We start from the raw sequence: 22,021 nt of genomic DNA on the forward strand, positions 1-22,021 counted from the left end.
ATGGCATCCATGGTAACGAATCGTTCCTTGATAACGCAAACACCTGAATCGTAATCTGTAGATGCATGTTTTATCGAAATTTTGGTTTGTTCAACACTAATGATCTTGGTTTGAAAATTATATGCTCTCAACGTTGGTTATACTATCTTTGTCATAGATATCAAGTTCCGGGTGTAAGGATATTTCATAGTTTCATTTCTCCTTTAAAAGAAAGTTTATTTTATTTGTTTCTTAATTGTCGGCGATACGTGAAAGCAGTGTATGGAAACGGCATAAAAGTTCAAATTGATAACACCAACTTGGTATTGGCAATATTACTTTTTTCTATTTGTGCGATATCACGTGATTGAGACTATTACTTTACAAGTGTTAACATTTGATAAAGCGCGTAACTTCACCTGCGATAGTCCTGTTAGCTCTGCAATGAAGAGAAGGTGTAGTTTCAAATCCTAACAACCGACAGCGGTAGTCTATATGTCTGAGCTTCTCTTATTATCTAGTGTGAGCCGAACCATTTGAGATCAATCTCTCCGTATATCTAGATCTCCATTCTAGGTGTGTGTGCCTTTTTCTCTTTGCAGTAGTTAAGGGATTTCCTGACTTTGTGATATTTATATCTACAAGTATTCCTTGATTGATAGTTCGTCTTTTGGCATTTTGTGTGGTGTTCTTACTACTAAAAATATTCAGGCGTAAAACCATTCCCGGGCAAACAAATTAAACGATATCATCTTGCTATGTAAACTTGGTCAGCTAGGGCGAGTCCCTGGGGCCATAAGCTGTTACTGTGATAACTCTTCGTCCTATATATGAGTCTATGTTAACCAGATACTCGACAACAACGCTAATTGAATTGGCCTTACTTGTGATAGCATGCCTATACCGTACATATCTCCACGAACTTACACGTTGACACTAGTCTCATAACTTTGCTGCATGCAACACAGTAGTCCTGAAAGAAGAGTTGGCTGTTTGTATCAGAAGTTACAGAATGTGTCAGACACAATTCTAAGATAGAAATGGCGTCGTGGTGCCATTTAGTTTCTTTTTCAAACTCGTACACGTCAATATCTACTTAAGTAGGTCTCTAGATAAAGCAAACATGCTTTGTTTAATCGCACATGCTATCAACGGTTGCGTGTTTTGTAGCATGCGCAATTGTAATTATTGTGTTTGATAGCTGCTACTGTGTGTTTTCCTGCTTTTAGTTGTTCCATTACTATAGTATGATAGCAAGAAAATGATTTGAGAGTATTCCCAATGCGACTCGTCTTGCTGCCTCAGACAGGATTTACAATACGTAATTGTCATCGGATACCGCAGTACTCTTATTCGTATACAATGTGTATACATGTACAGACCACGAGGTTATAACTGTCGTCCCGCGAAAATTACGTCTCAATATATACGTAAGTCTGCTCTCAACTGGCCGTAAAATTAAACGTTATTTATCTTAAAACAAGATGGCATTCGTAAATATCGCACAAAGCAAAGAAGAAATCGCATATTCCGAGAGAGAAGTCAGACTTTTGACAACCAGGACAACACTGGCCTTATTATCGGTTACAGATTAATCGTAAATAAAATCGTAAACCGAACTAACGTCTACGTCTAGGTTTATATCTGCGTGTACGGCCTTCAGTAAAACTGGGTCCAGGAGCGCCCTAGGATAGGATTATAGCTGTGTTAGTCTCGTCTTTGTTGAGGAGTCACCCCTTGCTCTGAAATAGAAATACCGCGGTATAATAAGTAGATATTATTCAGCATGCACACCGCGGTATAACATGTAGATATTATTCACCATGCACACCGCGGTATAACATGTAGATATTATTCACCATGCACACCGCGGTATAACATGTAGATATTATTCGCCATGCACTCCTGTTCATCTCTTCGTCACACTTGACGCAAGTTCTGAACTTCCAAAAACTCTCTTCTGTTTTAACTTTTACATTCTTGCCTTCCCTATTGATGGTATACAAAGTACGTGTAATAGTTGATCCGATATTAAGTGATCTATATAGATACATTTGCTTATGTACAATGCGGCGTTTCAGGATATACAGGTTAATAAATGTGGAGATAATTTACGGTCGCCATAATTGGTATTGCGACAGGTCCTGTGTATATTCTTGAGTCTCTTTCATGTTTCGGTTTTACTCTCCCAGTTGTTGTTTTTTTTATTTTGATAACATGGTATTACTTGGATTGGATGAGAGGCAATGACAAATCCAGATATTTCCATGTTGTCACCAACGCAGGCGTTATTTATACCAATATGTCCTACCATACCCGTAACATTTATTTGGTATTCAATAGGAAACATTTAAGCACACTCTCCATATAAACATCTACTCTTATCGCCAGTGATATCACATTATCTGTGTAATATGAGCGTCATCCATTAACACTAAAATGAGTTTAGTATAATTCACTTGGGAATCACGTCATTTATAGCTTGGATATTTATTTACGATTGAATTTGATATTACACGGGGTTTATTTTTATTCCAGTGACTCTTACATATTTGTATAATCAAACGCCCCCAATCGATATTTTAATTATTTTAATGAGTGTATTTGTTACATATCCATGAATTTTAGTGTGAGTGAATCTGGGGGAGAGGAAAGTACTGTGGTCTTCATTTCGAAATCTATTTGTATTGTAGCATAATGTGTAACAAAACTTCTACAAATAATTTATGAAACAATGAATTACAAAAAAATTAAAAAAAACCGTTGCAACCACCTAATTCCTCACGATCATTGTGAAATTCCCTGCACAGGTATTGAATAGTAGTCGTCGCTGGAGAATTACACTAATTGGCAATTAACAGACATATTTACATCTATATCAGGACAAAGTGTGTTTCTCCCCAGTTCACTACACAATCAAACAGAAAGACAAAGTCTGACATTATCCCTGATAATAGTATAAACTGTTCATTTATTGTATATATAGCGATATTTGATACAGTTTGATATCCCCGTTGTAATGAACGGACGACCCCTCCGTAAACTAAGGAATGTTACATATGTATATTAGTTACTTTTCTTACTTGCTGCTACACAGGTCAACTCCGAGTCGGACTTTGTTTTGGACACCAGCGGGAAGTTTGTACAGTACGATACCATCCAATCTGACCCAAACTACGCACAAACAGAAACCTACTCACCACCTCGCAGTTATTCTCCTCCGCGACAAGAAGAAAGTGCAAGAAGCAGCCCTGTGTCCGTCGGTAAGTGGTAGGATGAGTAACTCCATTTGTCAAAAGAGCTTAAAGTATTCGTAATGCTTCCCTAAGCCGTGTTTGGTAGTTTTAGATATTCAATTAATTCAATAAACTAAATTTAGGCTTATGTATTATGCCAATTTCTGAAAGTATATACACATACTATATACTTACCAAATATACGTGATTAATCATGGACGGACATTTTTATGTCGTATGTCTCCTAAATATCTGAAATTTTGAGAAATATAATTGAAGAAAAATACAGATGTAACAAAAAGTAAGCATCAGAAACACCAAAATATAGAATGTTATTATATATAAAGCCATCACATTAAACATTTACTTGTTGTTACAAAGGGAAAAACATCTAGTGTTTCTTGTAAACCATTCCAGAAGAAACACCAGCTACCAAGTTTCGATCATCTTCTGGGACTGCTGGTCTTCCAGCAATCATCTACCTTCTAACGCAAAATAATGACTAGGGATATAAATCACAAGGCTATGGCCAACACATAATGTAATCAACGGTATCCTATCTGATTTTATTAGGTTTTCTTATCAACTTTTGTAACAAGATCACATTGCTTTGCTTCGGGATGTCATTTCAAAAGAACGTACTAGGCACAAAAACGCCGATCGGAAATGTTATCTGAGATACTACATAAAACATATACCTCCAATCACAAAGGGAACACTTCTTTATGGGGTTAAAATATGTTACAAAGTCTCCCTTCTTTTGCGTTTGAGGACTAGTATTTTGCTACGGTTGTTTTGTCTGTTTTATGTTGAAGCCTCAGAAGTAGAGATTCCCCATACAATACGGAGAGCAGAGTCATGTGACAGTGTAGCCTCAGACTCCTCGGTACTGGAGATGCAGCCGGACATGCCCAAGATTGGCCAACTGGAATTCGCATTAGAATACGACAGGTTGGTCAGGGTTCTTTATCACACAGACAGTGGACATGTTGATCTATCTACAATTACAAACGTTATAATCATGAATTATTCATGTAGACCAATTGAAAATCTAAATCTGCTAATTTTACGATAGAACGGAATGAGAAAGTGATCTTTATTACTAAGAACTGTTTAAAAGAGAGTGGTTTCTTTCCCGTACGAGTTTTGGGAAATTACTCTTGTATTTCGATTTTTTCCCTGTTAAATTACAAAACCCTTCAATGGCAATAACAATCGTTTATTCTCGTAAACAGTACAGTGCAGATGAACATCAACAAATGGATAACAATAATGCATGGCTTCATAACAATTATCAATTATGGACATTTAGCGTGGTCAATACGGTGTTATACCGACCTGGCGTAATTAAATATTGACAGAGGACGAACCTCACCAAAGGGCCGATTATTGATAATTGAATGCACAGTAACCTTTTACAACATTCTTAAGTTCAAAATTAATAATTGTCTTCTCCTGTGCACCATTTCATAACTATTATCAGCCTACGTTAATCAGTCATGAAAAGACGGAATCTAACTATTTGTAATATGAAACTGATTCTTAACTATGTCATATAGGTTCTAAAGATCATAATGCTTAATTGTTCATACCATGTATACAACAGGAAGATTCATGTATATGAAGAATGGCATGATAACATCAGGACTCATCCTTGCGTTCTAAGATCAGATTAATATATCATTGTACAATATCAGGTTTTATCGGAGGAGTGGACGTTTCGTGCGCTGTCAATAATTGCTATACATCATCCAGACATACCGATATAAGAGTTGTTTAATAGGAGTGTCTTCCAGGAAGCAATTACGCTTCGTACTGATAGCAGTAGCAAACCAGGGGATGTCGCCGTGTCTTACCGGGTCACGTGGTACAATGTATCACGTGGTAAATGCAGTGCGGACACAAAATCACTATATAATCATAAATGTATCAGGGCAATTAATCGCAGATCTGTGTCCGTATACATGTTTGTTTTAAATGAGATTTCAACTCTTTGTTACATGTTACAGAAATATTTGCTGAGGATTAGGTGATGATATTAGTTATCACTATAGTAAGATAAATGTTCTAAATGGTTGGTGTCTTCTGTAATTATACTATGGATGTTCTCTAGTTAACTAGAGAAGGCAAAGTATGAACTATTATTATGAAATATGTAGTACTGCTGATACATGCAATGTTATTACTCCGAAATTAATTTAACTACGGAGGCATTATTTGCACCATTTACTCTATTCGAAAACAGCCCAAATAATATTCATCAGATGTTATTTTCCTACAAAAAAATAAAATTATCCTATTTTATGACTTCGATTACAAACTTTCAGCGATATAAAAAAGTATTTAAAATGATCCTTTTATCTTCTTCAGTCTTTCTTTGTCGTTTGTCGTGGATTCAAATCGCCTATTCAACACTTAAGTAAAATCACTATACATTAATCATCTTCGTATTACAGAATGGAAACCAAGACAAACATAATCTCTCCTATTTCGAAAAATATCCCCACAAAATACTGCTGGAGTAAGTCGTCTTGGTAACCATATAAAATTCCGATATATCGTATCATCATCACGTATTAAGTATAGGGGTATCGATTGTTTATAAATGTTATTACTGATTAACAGTCTTTTAATAGGCAATAATTATGTTCGTACAAAGTATGACAGTTATTGTATAAAGTTGTGTGAAATTCAGGAAATATCGAAACGATTCAACTGATTTCCTATTTTTATCTATGTATTAAACAGAGAGGTATCCGAGCTCGTGGTCAGCATCATACAAGCACGTGACCTGACAGCAAACCAGTACTCAGGAACACTGGACACCTACATCCGGGGAATCATGCAGCCAGACACAGACGCCAAGTTACAAACAAAGGTATAAGGTTACGACAGGCTTACTCTGGTCGGGGTAGCTTTACGAGCTGATACGTTACCCGTATAATAACCAAATATGGTAATATGTAAAAATCATTAACTGAAATCTTTAAAGTCTTTGAAATCTCAAAAGTTATATAAACTTATTCAAAGCCCTTTCCATACAATATAACATTGGTACATATACACACAAAAAACAAGATGGCATAAAATACATTGTCTCACACTCTCATACATCCACTCTTACAAGTCAAGCGAGAGAGAGAGACAAACAGACAGACAGACAGACAGACAGACATTGAATAAACATTTTAACATAATGTGGGTGATCTTTTCCTACGCCAACGGCAGAAGTTAGTACTGATCACTAGTACAATTGTCCATCATAGCCCCTGCCTTGGTTATCGTTCTCCTGGTCATTCCGTACGTCCTTGTATATTTGTTTCTAAGGTACCGTTAGCATCAGAAAAGATTGACAACAACAATATCAAAAAAATACATTATCATTTGACAGCATCAAAGTTTCTATTATACTTTTTATGTATATCAATCCTCATTTATAAATTACATCGTAATCCCATAAAAGTCGGTTACTGATGGGAGAAATCACAACAGTTAAAGCAGCCAAAGATGACTCTTTACTTCAAGTTGAAACTTTCTAGCGCGATGGCAAATAGTTCTGTTTTTACGTGAGGAATAACCATTAACAACACAAACATCTAAGAATATTATTTAAAAAAAAATATTTAAATATTCACTTTTTTCTGTATTATAAAAAACACCGTGTTTGTACATTAAAAAGTTTATAAACAAGGCCATGTATTTGGTAAAAGTTCCTGTACTCTAACATTTTCATACACAAGTTCAAAGGTCAATGTTTCCATGCAAAACTGGTAAACAAATACATCTTGTATTGTTAACAACTAGTTACAAAGCTTGGCAAGTGTAAATATAGTCTGATAAAATACATACAAGTGTAAATATAGTCTGATAAAATACATACATGAAAATACATACATGTGTAAATAAGTCTGATAAAATACATACATGAAAATAGCATACATGTGTAAATAAGTCTGATAAAATACATACATGGAAATAGCATACATGCTTACATGTATCTGACTGGGAGATCAACATGTTTGCGTACATATGTTTGTCACATATTACAACAATCATGGCGAGTTTCATTATGAGATTTTCTTAAACATTTCTCGGGGATTTGGTTCAATTGAAACAATCGAATATATGAATTCATCATACTCTCCAACAAATAAAGCAGAATTCCCTAATTTACTTTGTGCTGTCATCTTACTTGATTTACCTTATTTTTGCACACATTTTCCAGGTGTCGTGTTTGATGGAACTGACATTGTAATCGGTATATATATAATACGTGTATTTCTATCGTGTTTAAAACGTTTCCAAAACATTATTTGTCAAACACTTCCTGAACATATATTCCACTGACATGTGGCTTTATCACAACTCTCCTTTGTTTATGTATTCATGGATATTACAAGTAGTTCACGTGATAATTTCAATAACATTTCTATTCAATTTAAATGCAAAATAAACCAAAACTGAGGTAATTAAATCCTGGCCATCTAGACATCCACGAAAGTAGACGCCGCGGGCCCGTGGTGATGCTGAACGCTTGTAAACATCGCCATGAATTATGCAAAAAAACTATACGACTCTTATAGACGGGTTCGACTGCAAGGCTGCATACACACCAGGGAAACAGAGCTGTAGTGTTCTATCTCAATCCTTCATCCTTCGGTAAAATGTTCTTTAATGTTAGCTGATAGCCAATATAAGGTTCCTCACACTGATCAATACTAGTGGTCGATTCCAGTAACGAGGAATTTATTTCATATCAGGTTTTCTGATTTTTAGATATTTGTACTGTTTCCTGTAGAACAGGTTGTATTTTCGTTATATTACTTTTGTAACTGTGTTAGGCATTTGGTGCTTCTGAAGGACCTTCTGTAATTGATGTTACTGACAAGTACTCCGTTCCAAGTCTAGCTCCATAATGGAAACAGATTCAATTAAATGCATGTATAAAGCTATCTTCTCATCAGACGATATTCCTGGCAAATTTCTCCATTCAATACCGGCATGTTCGGGCTTTATATGACGAGTATGTAATGCGTTTCTGATGTTAATTTCAGTGAATCCAACATTGATTAATTCCAGTGATTGATTAATAAATGTTTGTATATAACTTTGTGGGCGTGCTGACACATCGGGTGCGCTCATCAGTATAGATGCCAGCAATGATAAGTCAACTGCTTACAAACTCGTAAGGAAACTACTAATGTTCTTTAAATAGATCCACTTCCATATCCGTAAACTGCCAGTGCTATGGTATATATGGTAACATACAATGGTACATCAATCTGACATCCACTACCATATCCGTAAAGTTATATTGTGATTTATTCCATAAGCTCGGATAGAGATCATACCAATGATAAACCTGTCAACGTGTTTGTTAAGTAGAACATGTCTTTACTTTAATAATGTATCGTATGATAGATATATAAACCGAGTTTTAACCTGCTATGTAATATTTTGATGGGTGGAGAACCTATCGATATTATACTGTAACAATAGTTATTTCTTAACATCGAGAAGCCTCCTATTATAGTTAGTTTACACCAGGCAAAGTGTGGTTATTCTGACAGGGCCTCTGCAGCCATAGCAAATAAAACCTGCTTTAAATAGTCATTCACTCAAAGGTTTAATTGAAGATATATATGTATTTGGTTATGCTCTAGATTAATTTAAGATTGAATTTGAAAAAAACAGTCGAAGATAACATACCTGCTCTTTTAATGCTAAGATATTTTGAAAAGGTCTTTGATTTTCTTGAATGGTGTTCGATTGAAAAGACTCCAGCTTTCCTTGGGTCAAAACTTTTTCATAATGATATAACTAGTTGTAATATGAATAACGGTCACATTTCAGAGAGAAAGATGTTCGCAAAGGCGACTCTGTCTCAATATATTCATTCTGGCAGTTCGAAGATGATGTGGGATAAAAAAAAAATTAAAAAAGATTGATGTCTTCTCAGTCAATATGCAGACAACACTAGTTTAATGATAAACCTAAATCTTTAACACTGCTTTGGTCATCTGACCCGCTAGACTTTTACTTTCAAAACGCTAATCTCCCTAACGCCAAAATGGATTACAACCAAATTTGGTGTAAACACATCATTGGGGAGAGCTATCATATTTTATACATTGTATAAATGAGCCTGGTCCTGGGGTCAAAGTGACGGGGCCCTAAAAGGAGAATCCATGTAGATTTTTGCTTTAAAACCCTACTCCTCCTTCACCATTGGGTGGATTACATCTAAATTTGGTGTGACGCATCATTGGGGGAGGGGGGCAAACATATTTAAATGAGGTTGGTGTTATCCCTGGGACCCGAATGAGTGGGCCCATAAAGGGGAACTTCGCTGTAATTTTGCTTTCTATATGTAACAATTCAGTTGTCAGATGAACGTTAAGGGCCATTTCCCTCTTGTTAAATCTTAGATAAAGAAGAATGTTGTGGATTGGTAGCAAATTTAGATAAAACACGGGCTATTTGGCTCGGAGCAAAACGGGGTAGTGGTGCCGAAATATTACCAAAGAGAAATTACGATGGAATCATAAAAGGAAATTTAAACTTATCGGAATCAAATCCGATTTTCACGTCAGATAACAGTGAAGAAAAATGCTTAATCAGTAATTGTAGTTTTCTTCTATTACCTATATCCGAAAGTGGCTCTAGACCCGTTTCAAAGTATAAATAATTGCTATTAGCATATGAAGGTAGGCCAGTTATAATACGTGCCGCTTCACGTTGGGCCTTTTCTAATATATTTGATTCTTACACATTACACCCATCCCATAATTGACATGCATACTAGTATTCTAAAACCGGTAAGATAAATGTTTTATATTGTTTACGTTTCTGATCGGTTAACAATCATAGAATGGAGGAATTTCTATAGTATAAAGCAATAGATTTATAAATGCAAGTGTACCTAAAAAGTTCCATCACGTTCAGGAGCATTGACAAAAATGTAACACTATAAAAGATTGAATATCTAAGTCTCTTTATGTACACCCCAAAATAGCATACAAAGTGAAATCAAAATGGACAAATATATCAAGAGCGCTGAATCTTTCTTAAAGCTTGAACGTGAAAAACAAACCTTTGATATGGATATGCTAATGTCAAATTTTATACATGTTTATATTTAGAAACTTGTTGTTTCAACTGTAACCAAATAACGTGTTATAAATGTGATCTAAAAATGGAAAATAAAAATATTTTATCTATGAAGGTATCACGTTTTTATAAAAACGCGTATCGATATATCTGCCAACAGACGTACGAGTTTCTGGACTTTTTGCTGGACATCAAAGCTTTGTTTATACAGACGTGACTATCTATAGAATCTCTCTGAAAAGTGTACTCTGATCACACAGTGGTGTATCGATACATATCAAGAGTTCCGGTGTGTATTCCCTCTTACCAACGAAATTTACGTTTACACCTCGGTAAACTTTAGTCTTGCGCGTAGGAATACATTGTTGACAGTGAGGTCGGGGCTAACATTCGGCACAAATACGTTGTTTTTGTTGTTGTTGTTTTTTTGAATTTTACATTGCCTGAATTTATTTTTTATATATTATGAAGCAAATCAATCAATCAAAACAAAATGCGAATTGAAGTTGTATTTTTTTTTCTCACGGAAATGGAATAAAAGATTATGTAACTGGAAACTACACTGTATATTCTGTTTAGTTTGTGTAGTTGACAGCCTTTCCCGCGCCAAATTGGAATAACTTGGTTTTTTGGGATTTTTCTTGTTTTTTCATTCCACTCATTTCTGGCTGTTCCGTCAGTGCGTATAACGTCCAATGAATGGCGATTATTGATTATTTTATGTAAATATAAGAAACAACGTTTCTTTCATGTTGTTTACTAGTGTGTAAACTGCATTTTTGTAGATATTTCAATACGACGTGCTGATATGTATTTCATTTAATATAAATGTACTATTTTGTACAATGAATGAATTCCGGATTTAACGGTTAATGAGTTGGGTTTTTTCAATAGATTCAGAAGAACTCAACAGACCCCGTATTTAAGGAAAGGTTCTTGTTCGGAGTGGAGCCTGAGGACTTGGACAGCAGGACTATTCTGTTCCAGGTTTTCTCCGTAGACAAGTATGCTCGTCACAAGGTCATAGGGGAGTCGGAAATCAGAGTCGGGGACATTGACCTTCGTATCCCTATCAAAATGTGGCTCAACCTCCGTGATATCGACGAGGTAAGAGATTGGCAGCAACACGGCTTAGCCGTAATATGTTTGGTTTCTACTTTCTATGTAATTGTTTCGTCAGCTTTAGATAATTTTCATATCCATTTGTATTCTTTTCCGCTACAAGTGAAGACCATGTTTGATTCATGATGCCTTCAACCAAATTCAATCTTTTATAGAAACTTTCGTTTCTTTTCGTTGGCCTCTTTACAGAATTCCGATATCAGCTCCATGAAAGATATTTTTTTAAATCTGTGTGTATATATGTTGTCCGATTATTATCTAAACAAAGCATTTTTTTATATAGTGACTCCGCAATGGTTATCTTTGTTTTGAAATGTTGATCTAATTCGAATCATTTAAGAGTGAAAGGAAAACACGGCCATAGGGTGTTGTCTTCTACAACACCTTCAATGCTATTTTCGAAAATGAATCTTACTCAAGCGGCGCGTTTTATACACTGTACGAATACTGACGTTATTTAAATACTACATAACTATTATTAATGTACTTAAATCGTCGCGGAAATTCGATCAATTTCGAACATTTTTTCAGCACGCAGCACGTCTCAATTGATAAGAATCATGAAGCCATCATACTGTAAGATTCTAACCATGGACCAATAAATTAAACAAAATAATACGGTTAAGAGCTAAATTTAATCCTGATGTTTCGCGAATAGAGATGGTGTAGAACAAACGATTGCGGATCTATCCTCATCTCAATTAGAAAAGTATATTATGTATGCCGGTGTTGGTCTTACACGTTTGTGGTTGGTTTATATTTAGATTTATAATTGAGTGTACGGATTAGGAAAAACAATCAGACGCACTCTCTGTTCTGACGCCCTAAAATAGAACGAATGTATTTGTTTTACATTTGGAATCCTTATTGCATCTATGAAGTGTTGAACGGCTTGCTGTAGTGGATTATGCTTACTCGTTATCAAAAACACCCCCATATAAAGCTTTACCACTATACCTCGTTTAAACCGTAATCTATAGACCGCATGGTGCAGGGTTGTGGCGACTGGTACATTTATAACAATATGAGGCACTGTTGTTGCTTAGATGAGATGAAATCCATTGTAACTACCTTGTACGTATTATGACGTGGGCGTACGTGTCGTTCCGGCCTTCTCATTATCAGGTGTATTTCTACTTATCAGAGATTGGTCAGCCAATTATGACGTCATTGTAATCGACCTTCCGGTAATCAATCATTGTTGATTACACAACTTCCTGTCTTGGTAGTGGTATAGAGTTATGATGTCTGCCAGCTGCGTGTTACTTTGAGCACCTAATAACCATATATATTCTATCACGTGGCATAAACTTCCTGATGTTTCCACAATAAATATTTTCCCATAAAATATCTTTTATAAAAAGAGGATAATATGAAAGTGAGTACCAGGTAATTTGGAGGGGAAAAAAAGCCATCTACAGTCAGTGTTACTTAATGCAAAGAATATGATCAATTAGACAGACAAATTCTAATCCATGTTATATCCATGAAAAATATACATAAAATAGGAAAATAAAACGCAAACCCAATCGATGGAAAATCAGAGGATTTTCTGGTCCCTAACACCAAACATGAAACAGTGAATTTACTAGTCCCTAGCACCAAACATGAATCACATTATTTTCTGGTCCCTAGCACCAAACATGAATCGGTAGATTTTCTGGTCCCTAGTACCAAACATGAATCAGTGGATTTACTGGTTCCTAGCACCAAACATGAATCAGTGGATTTACTGGTTCCTAGCACCAAACATGAATCAGTGGATTTACTCGTCCCTAACACCAAACATGAATCAGTAGATTATTTAGTCCCTAGCACCAAACATGAATCAGTAGATTAACTAGCCCCTAGCACCAAACATGAATCAGTGGATTTACTCGTCCCTAACACCAAACATGTAGTAAAGTGTTGAATACTTGTTGTCAATCAAATTCCTATTGATATATGTACAAACAAAACACAAGGCCACTTCCTAACCATAATTAAAGGCTTGATTGGCGGGATCCACTGTATAACTAGCTGTTTTACACAAGAGAGACATGCCTTCGATAAGTTCATAACATTCCAAATACCTAGTGGTAAAGATAGAAATCACCTATCTACTCTTATCAATATTCCCCAACATTTATAAAGGCCGCTCCAGCTTCCCCTATCGCTTCCTCGTGGTTTAACTCAACCAATAGTACATCTTGTAACCATGGTTTCCTATACTTTTTACACGTGTTTGAAAACTTTTTCTCCCAAAGGATTGCTAGTAATGCTTAGCTTTCAGGAAACCGACTGAAGATAGTCAGTTTATGTCTGACCTTATGGTTGATTCAACACAATAACGATGATGTTGGTTTATACATGTATCTACCGGGGTTGTGGCGCCGGAGAAAAATACTTACAAATAAAAACAGTAGAACCAATGTGTCGTCTGTGGTTATCAGTTTAATCAATGCGAAATAATATCAAAACATCAAAATTCAGCTGCCTGATTATGTTTTTCAATTATGCAACCGTTTGTGATAGAGCTGAAACAGTGCCGAGGCTAGCCCGAGGTTTCTCTGGCTCTGTCACCATGTCTGGTGTAGGGCCCCTACACCAGACATGGTGACAGGGCCAGAGAAAACTAGGGCTATGCCGAGGTATGACGTGGTGAACCTTGCGGTATTGTAACAAGTTGTTATTCGATACTTTCTAGATTATTATTTGTTGTCTGATTTAATTGTTTTTATTTCAGCCGTGTCTCATTATTACACTATAATTACTCAAAATCATCAATAATTTGTTGCGGATACTAATAGTTTCTTATGCAGAGAATCACAAGTAACATAAATAAACAAACCTGAAATGGCCATACTGTTATGCTCACTAGTGTATATGACACCTAACACTTAGTTTTCCTTAAAGCAGCCTTTTTGCCATACAAAGTACATGTATTTTGTGTGATATATGTAAAACAAATCAGGTAAATGTGTCTCACTGAAACTTGCATTGTTTTGCATGTTTTGTTGAAATTTACAAACAGCTAAACAAATTACATGTCAACAGCAAGGTCCATGATTAACCATAATACATACTCACAATCAATCATGTTACTTAACACCCACAGTATGTAGGGTAGTGAAACTAATATCACTGGATTTACTATTCAGATTACCCTTTATCCAATCACGAACACTTTTACGTTAGACCGTGTGTTAAATCCTCTTTGATCTGAAATTAAAACCATGTAAACAAGGTTAACACCTAGACGCATTGACAAGCTAGGGCTAATTGATCACTGTCTATTGTACAGAAACCTACCGAATACGGCGACATCATGTTCTCCCTGAGTTATCTCCCCACTGCTCAACGTCTAACCGTGGTTGTGGTCAAGGCTAGGAACCTCAAATGGTGTGACAACAAAGATTCCGGGGGTAAGTACTGTAACGATAAAAAAAGTTCCTGGGGTTAATACTCGACAGATAAAGAGTTCTGGGGTAAGTTCTCGACAGATAAAGAGTTCTGGGGGTTAGTACTCAACAGATAAAGAGTACCGAGGTTAGTACTCAACAGATAAAGAGTTCCTGGGGTTAGTTCTCAACAGATAAAGAGTTCCTGGGGTTAGTACTCAGCTTATTAAGAGTTCTGGAGGTTAGTTATCAACAGATAAAGAGTTCCTGGGGTTAGTTATCAACAGATAAAGAGTTCCTGGGGTTAGTTATCAACAGATAAAGAGTTCCTGGGGTTAGTTATCAACAGATAAAGAGTTCCTGGGGTTAGTTCTCAACAGATAAAGAGTTCCTGGGGTTAGTTATCAACAGATAGAGTTCCTGGGGTTAGTTATCAACAGATAAAGAGTTACTGGGGTTTAGTTCTCAACAGATAAAGAGTTCTGGGGTTTAGTTCTCAACAGATAAAGAGTTCCTGGGGTTAGTTATCAACAGATAAAGAGTTCCTGGGGTTAGTTATCAACAGATAAAGAGTTCCTGGGGTTAGTTATCAACAGATAAAGAGTTCCTGGGGTTAGTTCTCAACAGATAAAGAGTTCCTGGGGTTAGTTATCAACAGATAAAGAGTTCCTGGGGTTAGTTATCAACAGATAGAGTTCCTGGGGTTAGTTATCAACAGATAAAGAGTTACTGGGGTTTAGTTCTCAACAGATAAAGAGTTCTGGGGTTTAGTTCTCGACAGATAAAGAGTCCCGGGTTGAGTACTAAACACAAAAAGAGTCCCGGGTTGAGTGCTAAACACAAAAAGAGTCCTTGAGGTTAGTTCTCGACAGATAAAGAGATAAAGAGTTCCGGAGGTTAATATTCAACATATTAAGGACTCCCACAACTAAATCAGCCAATCAGCTGGTGTTTCACCCGAACCAAATCACTGAGTAAAATGTGTTTCTTAGGTTTGTAGCTGTTTTCATGAGTAAATAACATATGAAATGGGTACTTTCTATATACGAGAATAAAGTGTAGGGTCTTGAGGTTTGGAGAATCAAAAATATACACTCCTACTGAAAATAGAATGGCGTAGGATTCGAGGTGTAAAAAGGCGGGAATTCCCCAGGTGGGGGTTCCCCAGTGTACTGTTAATGTCAGGGTTACTGTCTTTCGAGTACCCGTGTGCTCTAATATGCCATTAAACCTATACAATAACAACATTTATCTGATAGAAAAAACTTCAAACTTTAATTTGATATAAATTTCACATCATTTGAACTTCAAACGAGCGAATAAAGGGATGGGGTCACTAGTAATAACATATAGTAAATTATTAAGTTGTGTGAGTCCTTTAAGAGTTCTGGAGGTTAGTTCTCAACACATAAAGAGTTCCTGGGGTGGGTACCCAACAGATAAGGAGTACCATATAAGTAATAAACAGATTAAGTGTTCTAGGCAGTGTACTAAAAAGATAAAGAGTATTCTTGGTGAGTGATAAACAGATAAAGAGCCCAGGTTGAGTAATAAACACAAAAAAAGAGTCCAAGGTTGAGTACGAAACAGATAAAGAGTTACGGGGTCACAACTCAACAGAAAAAGAGTCCCGGGGTCAATATTAAAACCCGGGATCAGTACTCAACAAAGAGTCCCGGGGTCAATATTAAAACCCGGGATCAGTACTCAACAAAGAGTCCCGGGGTCCAACAAAGAGTCCCGGGGTCAATACTAAAACCCGGGATCAGTACTCAACAAAGAGTCCCGGGGTCAATACTAAAACCCGGGATCAGTACTCAACAAAGAGTCCCGGGGTCAATACTAAAAGCCCGGGATCAGTACTCAACAAAGAGTCCCGGGGTCAATACTAAAACCCGGGATCAGTACTCAACAAAGAGTCCCGGGGTCAATACTAAAACCCGGGATCAGTACTCAACAAAGAGTCCCGGGGTCAATACTAAAACCCGGGATCAGTACTCAACAAAGAGTCCCGGGGTCAATACTAAAACCCGGGATCAGTACTCAACAAAGAGTCCCGGGGTCAATACTAAAACCCGGGATCAGTACTCAACAAAGAGTCCCGGGGTCAATACTAAAACCCGGGATCAGTACTCAACAAAGAGTCCCGGGGTCCAACAAAGAGTCCCGGGGTCAATACTAAAACCCGGGATCAGTACTCAACAAAGAGTCCCGGGGTTAATACTAAAACCCGGGATCAGTACTCAACAAAGAGTCCCGGGGTCAATACTAAAACCCGGGATCAGTACTCAACAAAGAGTCCCGGGGTCAATACTAAAAGCCGGGATCAGTACTCAACAAAGAGTCCCGGGGTCAATACTAAAAGCCAGGATCAGTACTCAACAAAGAGTCCCGGGGTCAATATTAAAAACCCGGGATCAGTACTCAACAAAGAGTCCCGGGGTCAATACTAAAAGCCGGGATCAGTACTCAACAAAGAGTCCCGGGGTCAATACTAAAACCCGGGATCAGTACTCAACATAGAGTCCCGGAGGTCTACAGACTTCGGTTAACAGCATTTCTGACAGGAAGATCTCCATAAACGATGTCAGGGAACGACTAAATTCTTACAGAAAATATCTTCTTCTTGCCTCTTAATGACAAGTAACTGGTATTACAAAAGAAGTAACTCTGAGTACGTAATAAATCAATTTGCGGACGATACATCATGTACTCTCGGGGATGAGCAGTTACTTAAGTTAATTACTTTAAAAATGTTTGCAGTCGTTTCCGGTCTGAAGATAAACATGGAGAAACGCAAGCCATACAGTATTGATTGGATCAAGGCGCGGTTGTGGGTTGGAAATCTAGTTTGGATTTTCCAGGGGAATTTAAATTACTGGCCATCACGCTTCAATTTCAAAAGAAAAATATATAAGAAGATAATTTCATACAAAAATTAAATTCAATTAAAGACCTGTTTGATCCTTTAGAAATATTTCATGCATAGAAAACATCTTCTCGTTCCATCTTCATGACAGAATCTCCGACAATTTTCGGCATCTTTAAGCTGGTTCTAAGCTATCGGCGTTACCGAAATGACAAAAAATCTCCCTGAGGACATTAGGCTTATGAAAGGAAACACTTATTTCTTTCAATAAATCATTTGAACTTTGTTTTGCACAGTCCGATATCATGTACATGTATATTGGATATATCGTGTACGTATCATGTAGTCATAAGTAATTAGAATTTATATAATAAGTCTTATGATATGTATAGTAGAAGCTAATTGGTATTAGAAACGTTTTTCCACTGTCGGTTCTATCGGAAAATCAGTACCACTGTGACAATGTACTCGCAGCACGCTCAGTGTCTGGTTCAGATCTCGATCAGAGAGAAAGTGTATGTAGTAAGTATCCTGCTATTCCCTGAAGAGAAAGGATAACACTATATCACATATGAGCCATTGGGCTTGAGTTACGTATTGACAAATTGAACGTACAACCATAACGGCTTTCGAGTAAATGTGACTGAGGCTTGCTGATGAGCTTATTTGATTTTCCATGTACACATACGATGACTTACTCCGTGTACACGTATCCACCACACTACCCTGTATACGTATCCATCACACTACCCTGTACACGTATCCATCACACTACCCTGTACACGTATCTACCACACTATCCTGTACACGTATCCACCACACTACCCTGTACACGTATCCACCACACTACCCTGTACACGTATCCACCACACTACCCTGTACACGTATCCACCAAACTGCCCTGTACACGTATCCATCACACTACCCTGTACACGTATCTACCACACTACCCTGTACACGTATCCACCACACGACCCTGTACACGTATCTACCACACTACCCTGTACACGTATCCACCACACTGCCCTGTACACGTATCCATCACACTACCCTGTACACGTATCTATCACACTACCCTGTACACGTATCCACCACACGACCCTGTACACGTATCTACCACACTACCCTGTACACGTATCCACCACACTACCCTGTACACGTATCCACCACACTGCCCTGTACACGTATCCATCACACTACCCTGTACACGTATCTACCACACTACCCTGTACACGTATCCACCACACGACCCTGTACACGTATCTACCACACTACCCTGTACACGTATCCACCACACGACCCTGTACACGTATCTACCACACTACCCTGTACACGTATCCACCACACTGCCCTGTACACGTATCCATCACACTACCCTGTACACGTATCTACCACACTACCCTGTACACGTATCCACCACACGACCCTGTACACGTATCTACCACACTACCCTGTACACGTATCCACCACACTACCCTGTACACGTATCTACCACACTACCCTGTACACGTATCCACCACACTGCCCTGTACACGTATCCATCACACTACCCTGTACACGTATCCATCACACTACCCTGTACACGTATCTACCACACTACCCTGTACACTTATCCATCACACTACCCTGTACACGTATTTACCACACTACCCTGTACACGTATCCACCACACTACCCTGTACACGTATCCACCACACTACCCTGTACACGTATCCACCACACTACCCTGTACACGTATCCACCACACTACCCTGTACACGTATCCACCACACTATCCTGTACACGTATCCACCACACTACCCTGTACACGTATCTACCACACTACCCTGTACACGTATCCACCAAACTGCCCTGTACACGTATCCACCACACTACCCTGTACACGTATCCACCACACTACCCTGTACACGTATCCACCACACTACCCTGTACACGTATCCACCACACTACCCTGTACACGTATCTACCACACGACCCTGTACACGTATCCACCACATTTCCCTGTACACGTATCCACCACACTACCCTGTACACATATCCATCACACTACCCTGTACACGTATCCACCACACTACCCTGTACACGTATCTACCACACTACCCTGTACACGTATCTACCACACTACCCTGTACACGTATCCATCACACTACCCTGTACACGTATCTACCACACAACCCTGTACACGTATCCATCACACTACCATGTACACGTATCCACCACACAACCCTGTACACGTATCCATCACACTACCCTGTACACGTATCCACCACACTACCCTGTACACGTATCTACCACACTACCCTGTACACGTATCCATCACACTACCCTGTACACGTACGTCTAAGCATTCAACTTCACTTGGTATTGTTTCGAAACTATTGATATGTCTGTGCATTTAATATATTCCCTTTAACTATCCGTTTTTCCGTCCTGTATCCTGATTTTGTGATACATTTCCCTCATGAAATTGAGTTGAAAGCTAGGTGTAGAAATATTAACCTCGGGTTTAACCTAATAGTAGGGAAGTTAACTGTTGTCATAATGTTATTAATGTTATCATCTCTTCTGTAGGATTCCATTTACCCATCATTTAATATTTTGTTCGCTTTGTTGTTTGTTCTTGGTCCTGTCCACAGGCGCTTGCATAGAAAATGCGATTTTCAAAACAAAAAAAAATGATATAACAGTGGTATGTGTAATCTGTTAAGCTCAGATTACACATACCACTGTCATATCATTTTTTTTTTTATTTTTTTTTTTTTTTTGAAAATCGCATTTTCTATGCAAGCGCCTGTGGTCCTGTCTACATTTGAATTCGCCAGATATCAATGTTTGAGGTTTGTTTTGTTTAATGTCCATCTTCCTCAGCCTCACCTGTACGTGGAACCAAGGAGATATCAATATGTAATATTAAAAACTAATATTCAGTGTTTTCATTTGTATATAATTGTGAGACGTCTTTGTTACCTTTCGGATTGACGCGTGTATTTACTTGACTACTCAGACCTCCTCCAGTGTGATCAGAGCGATATATTGACCGGTTCCGACATGACTGCCAATAGTTTCTGGCTTGCGGCCCACTCAGACGCAAATGAAACCTACACGGAATGCATATTTCATTGTTTCCCTGATAAGAAACTTTGGTTATATTGGTATTGTCCAGATTAGCTGATTCAGTCCATTACTGGGTCCATTTAAAGTCTATGGAACCATCTCTTCTTCTGATAAACAAAGCACGCACCTAATTTTCAAAACTTGACAATCGGGGTCAAATATGCTCTTGCCTTGCGTGCATGGCGTCTCTAAACACTCTCGTCAGTGTTGTTTACCACCGTTTTTCACGACGGCTACTGAAGAGGAAAGCCGTATTCTTTCAAATTCTGAAATCCTTTCTTCTATGGGCGTATTGCGTTAATTCTGTTTGTTTCCATTGCAGCAATGATCGCTCCGCTGTGTGCATAATGTATTCACAGTTCCATCGCCCTGTAATGCAGGGTTTCAGTATACAATATTCGTTATAATTGGCATGTAAACAGATGGAATAGTGAAAATAGACAAGGCCGTACTATATATCGTGTGGTTTTATGTTGTGAACACATCCTTTTGGTTCATCAAGGGAATAATCGGTTTAAACGAATCTTTGTCAAACTTCTTGAGTACCATATTTGATTGTGCTACAACGTTTGTAGTCTATATCATTATGACAGTAGGCTGACATCTTGCATTTTACAGTAATTGTACTTGGGTATAGAGTTAGTTTCCTTTTTACTGGGAGATAAACGCTGCTGAAAGTACGTCATGAATGGAGAATGCTTTTTTCAACATACACAAGGCATTTTTATAATTATTTAATAAATTTCTGATCGCGTTAGGCATGTTTTTATCATCCATCTCCTCTCCTTTAACTAACCCATCTCGGTGATGTCGTTATATTGGACCGAGAGACACGTCATTCAAATATGCCTGCAGTACAACAGTGATATGGTACTATAGATTTGGTCCTATTCCAATAGACACAGTCCTAAACTGAACAGTTTAACCAACCAAGCAATATTTGAACCGTCTACAAGGTATACACACATAATATTGTTATACTTGTCGTTATGTCTGTCTAGAAGTTAATGTGTTACGTCACTTCTCTATCACAATTGTGATGGTCTCTGCCTTAGCCTAGAAAGTAATATATTATCTTCCTTCTCCGTCGGATTGTGATGGCCTCTGTCTTCGTATACAAAGTAACGTATTATCTGAAATCTCCGTCAGAATTGCTATGGTCTATACCTTCGCCTACAAAGTTCCTATATCGTCTAAATTCTTCATCATGG

The 22,021-nt window shown here is 37.7% G+C and overlaps 1 protein-coding gene across 1 annotated transcript in view; it reads left to right on the plus strand.

Moving 5' to 3' along the window:
• Positions 1-22,021, plus strand: part of LOC117328016 (synaptotagmin-12-like) — a 63,796-nt gene that overhangs the window by 31,230 nt on the left and 10,545 nt on the right. The window contains exons 3-7 of the mRNA XM_033885320.1: positions 3,077-3,242; positions 4,031-4,166; positions 5,964-6,093; positions 11,220-11,432; positions 14,731-14,851. Coding sequence (XP_033741211.1) covers positions 3,077-3,242; positions 4,031-4,166; positions 5,964-6,093; positions 11,220-11,432; positions 14,731-14,851 — 766 coding nt within the window. The remainder of the gene's footprint in view (positions 1-3,076; positions 3,243-4,030; positions 4,167-5,963; positions 6,094-11,219; positions 11,433-14,730; positions 14,852-22,021) is intronic.

The sequence above is a fragment of the Pecten maximus genome, chromosome 5 (genome assembly GCF_902652985.1).
Source record: "Pecten maximus chromosome 5, xPecMax1.1, whole genome shotgun sequence".
Lineage (NCBI taxonomy): Eukaryota > Metazoa > Mollusca > Bivalvia > Pectinida > Pectinidae > Pecten > Pecten maximus.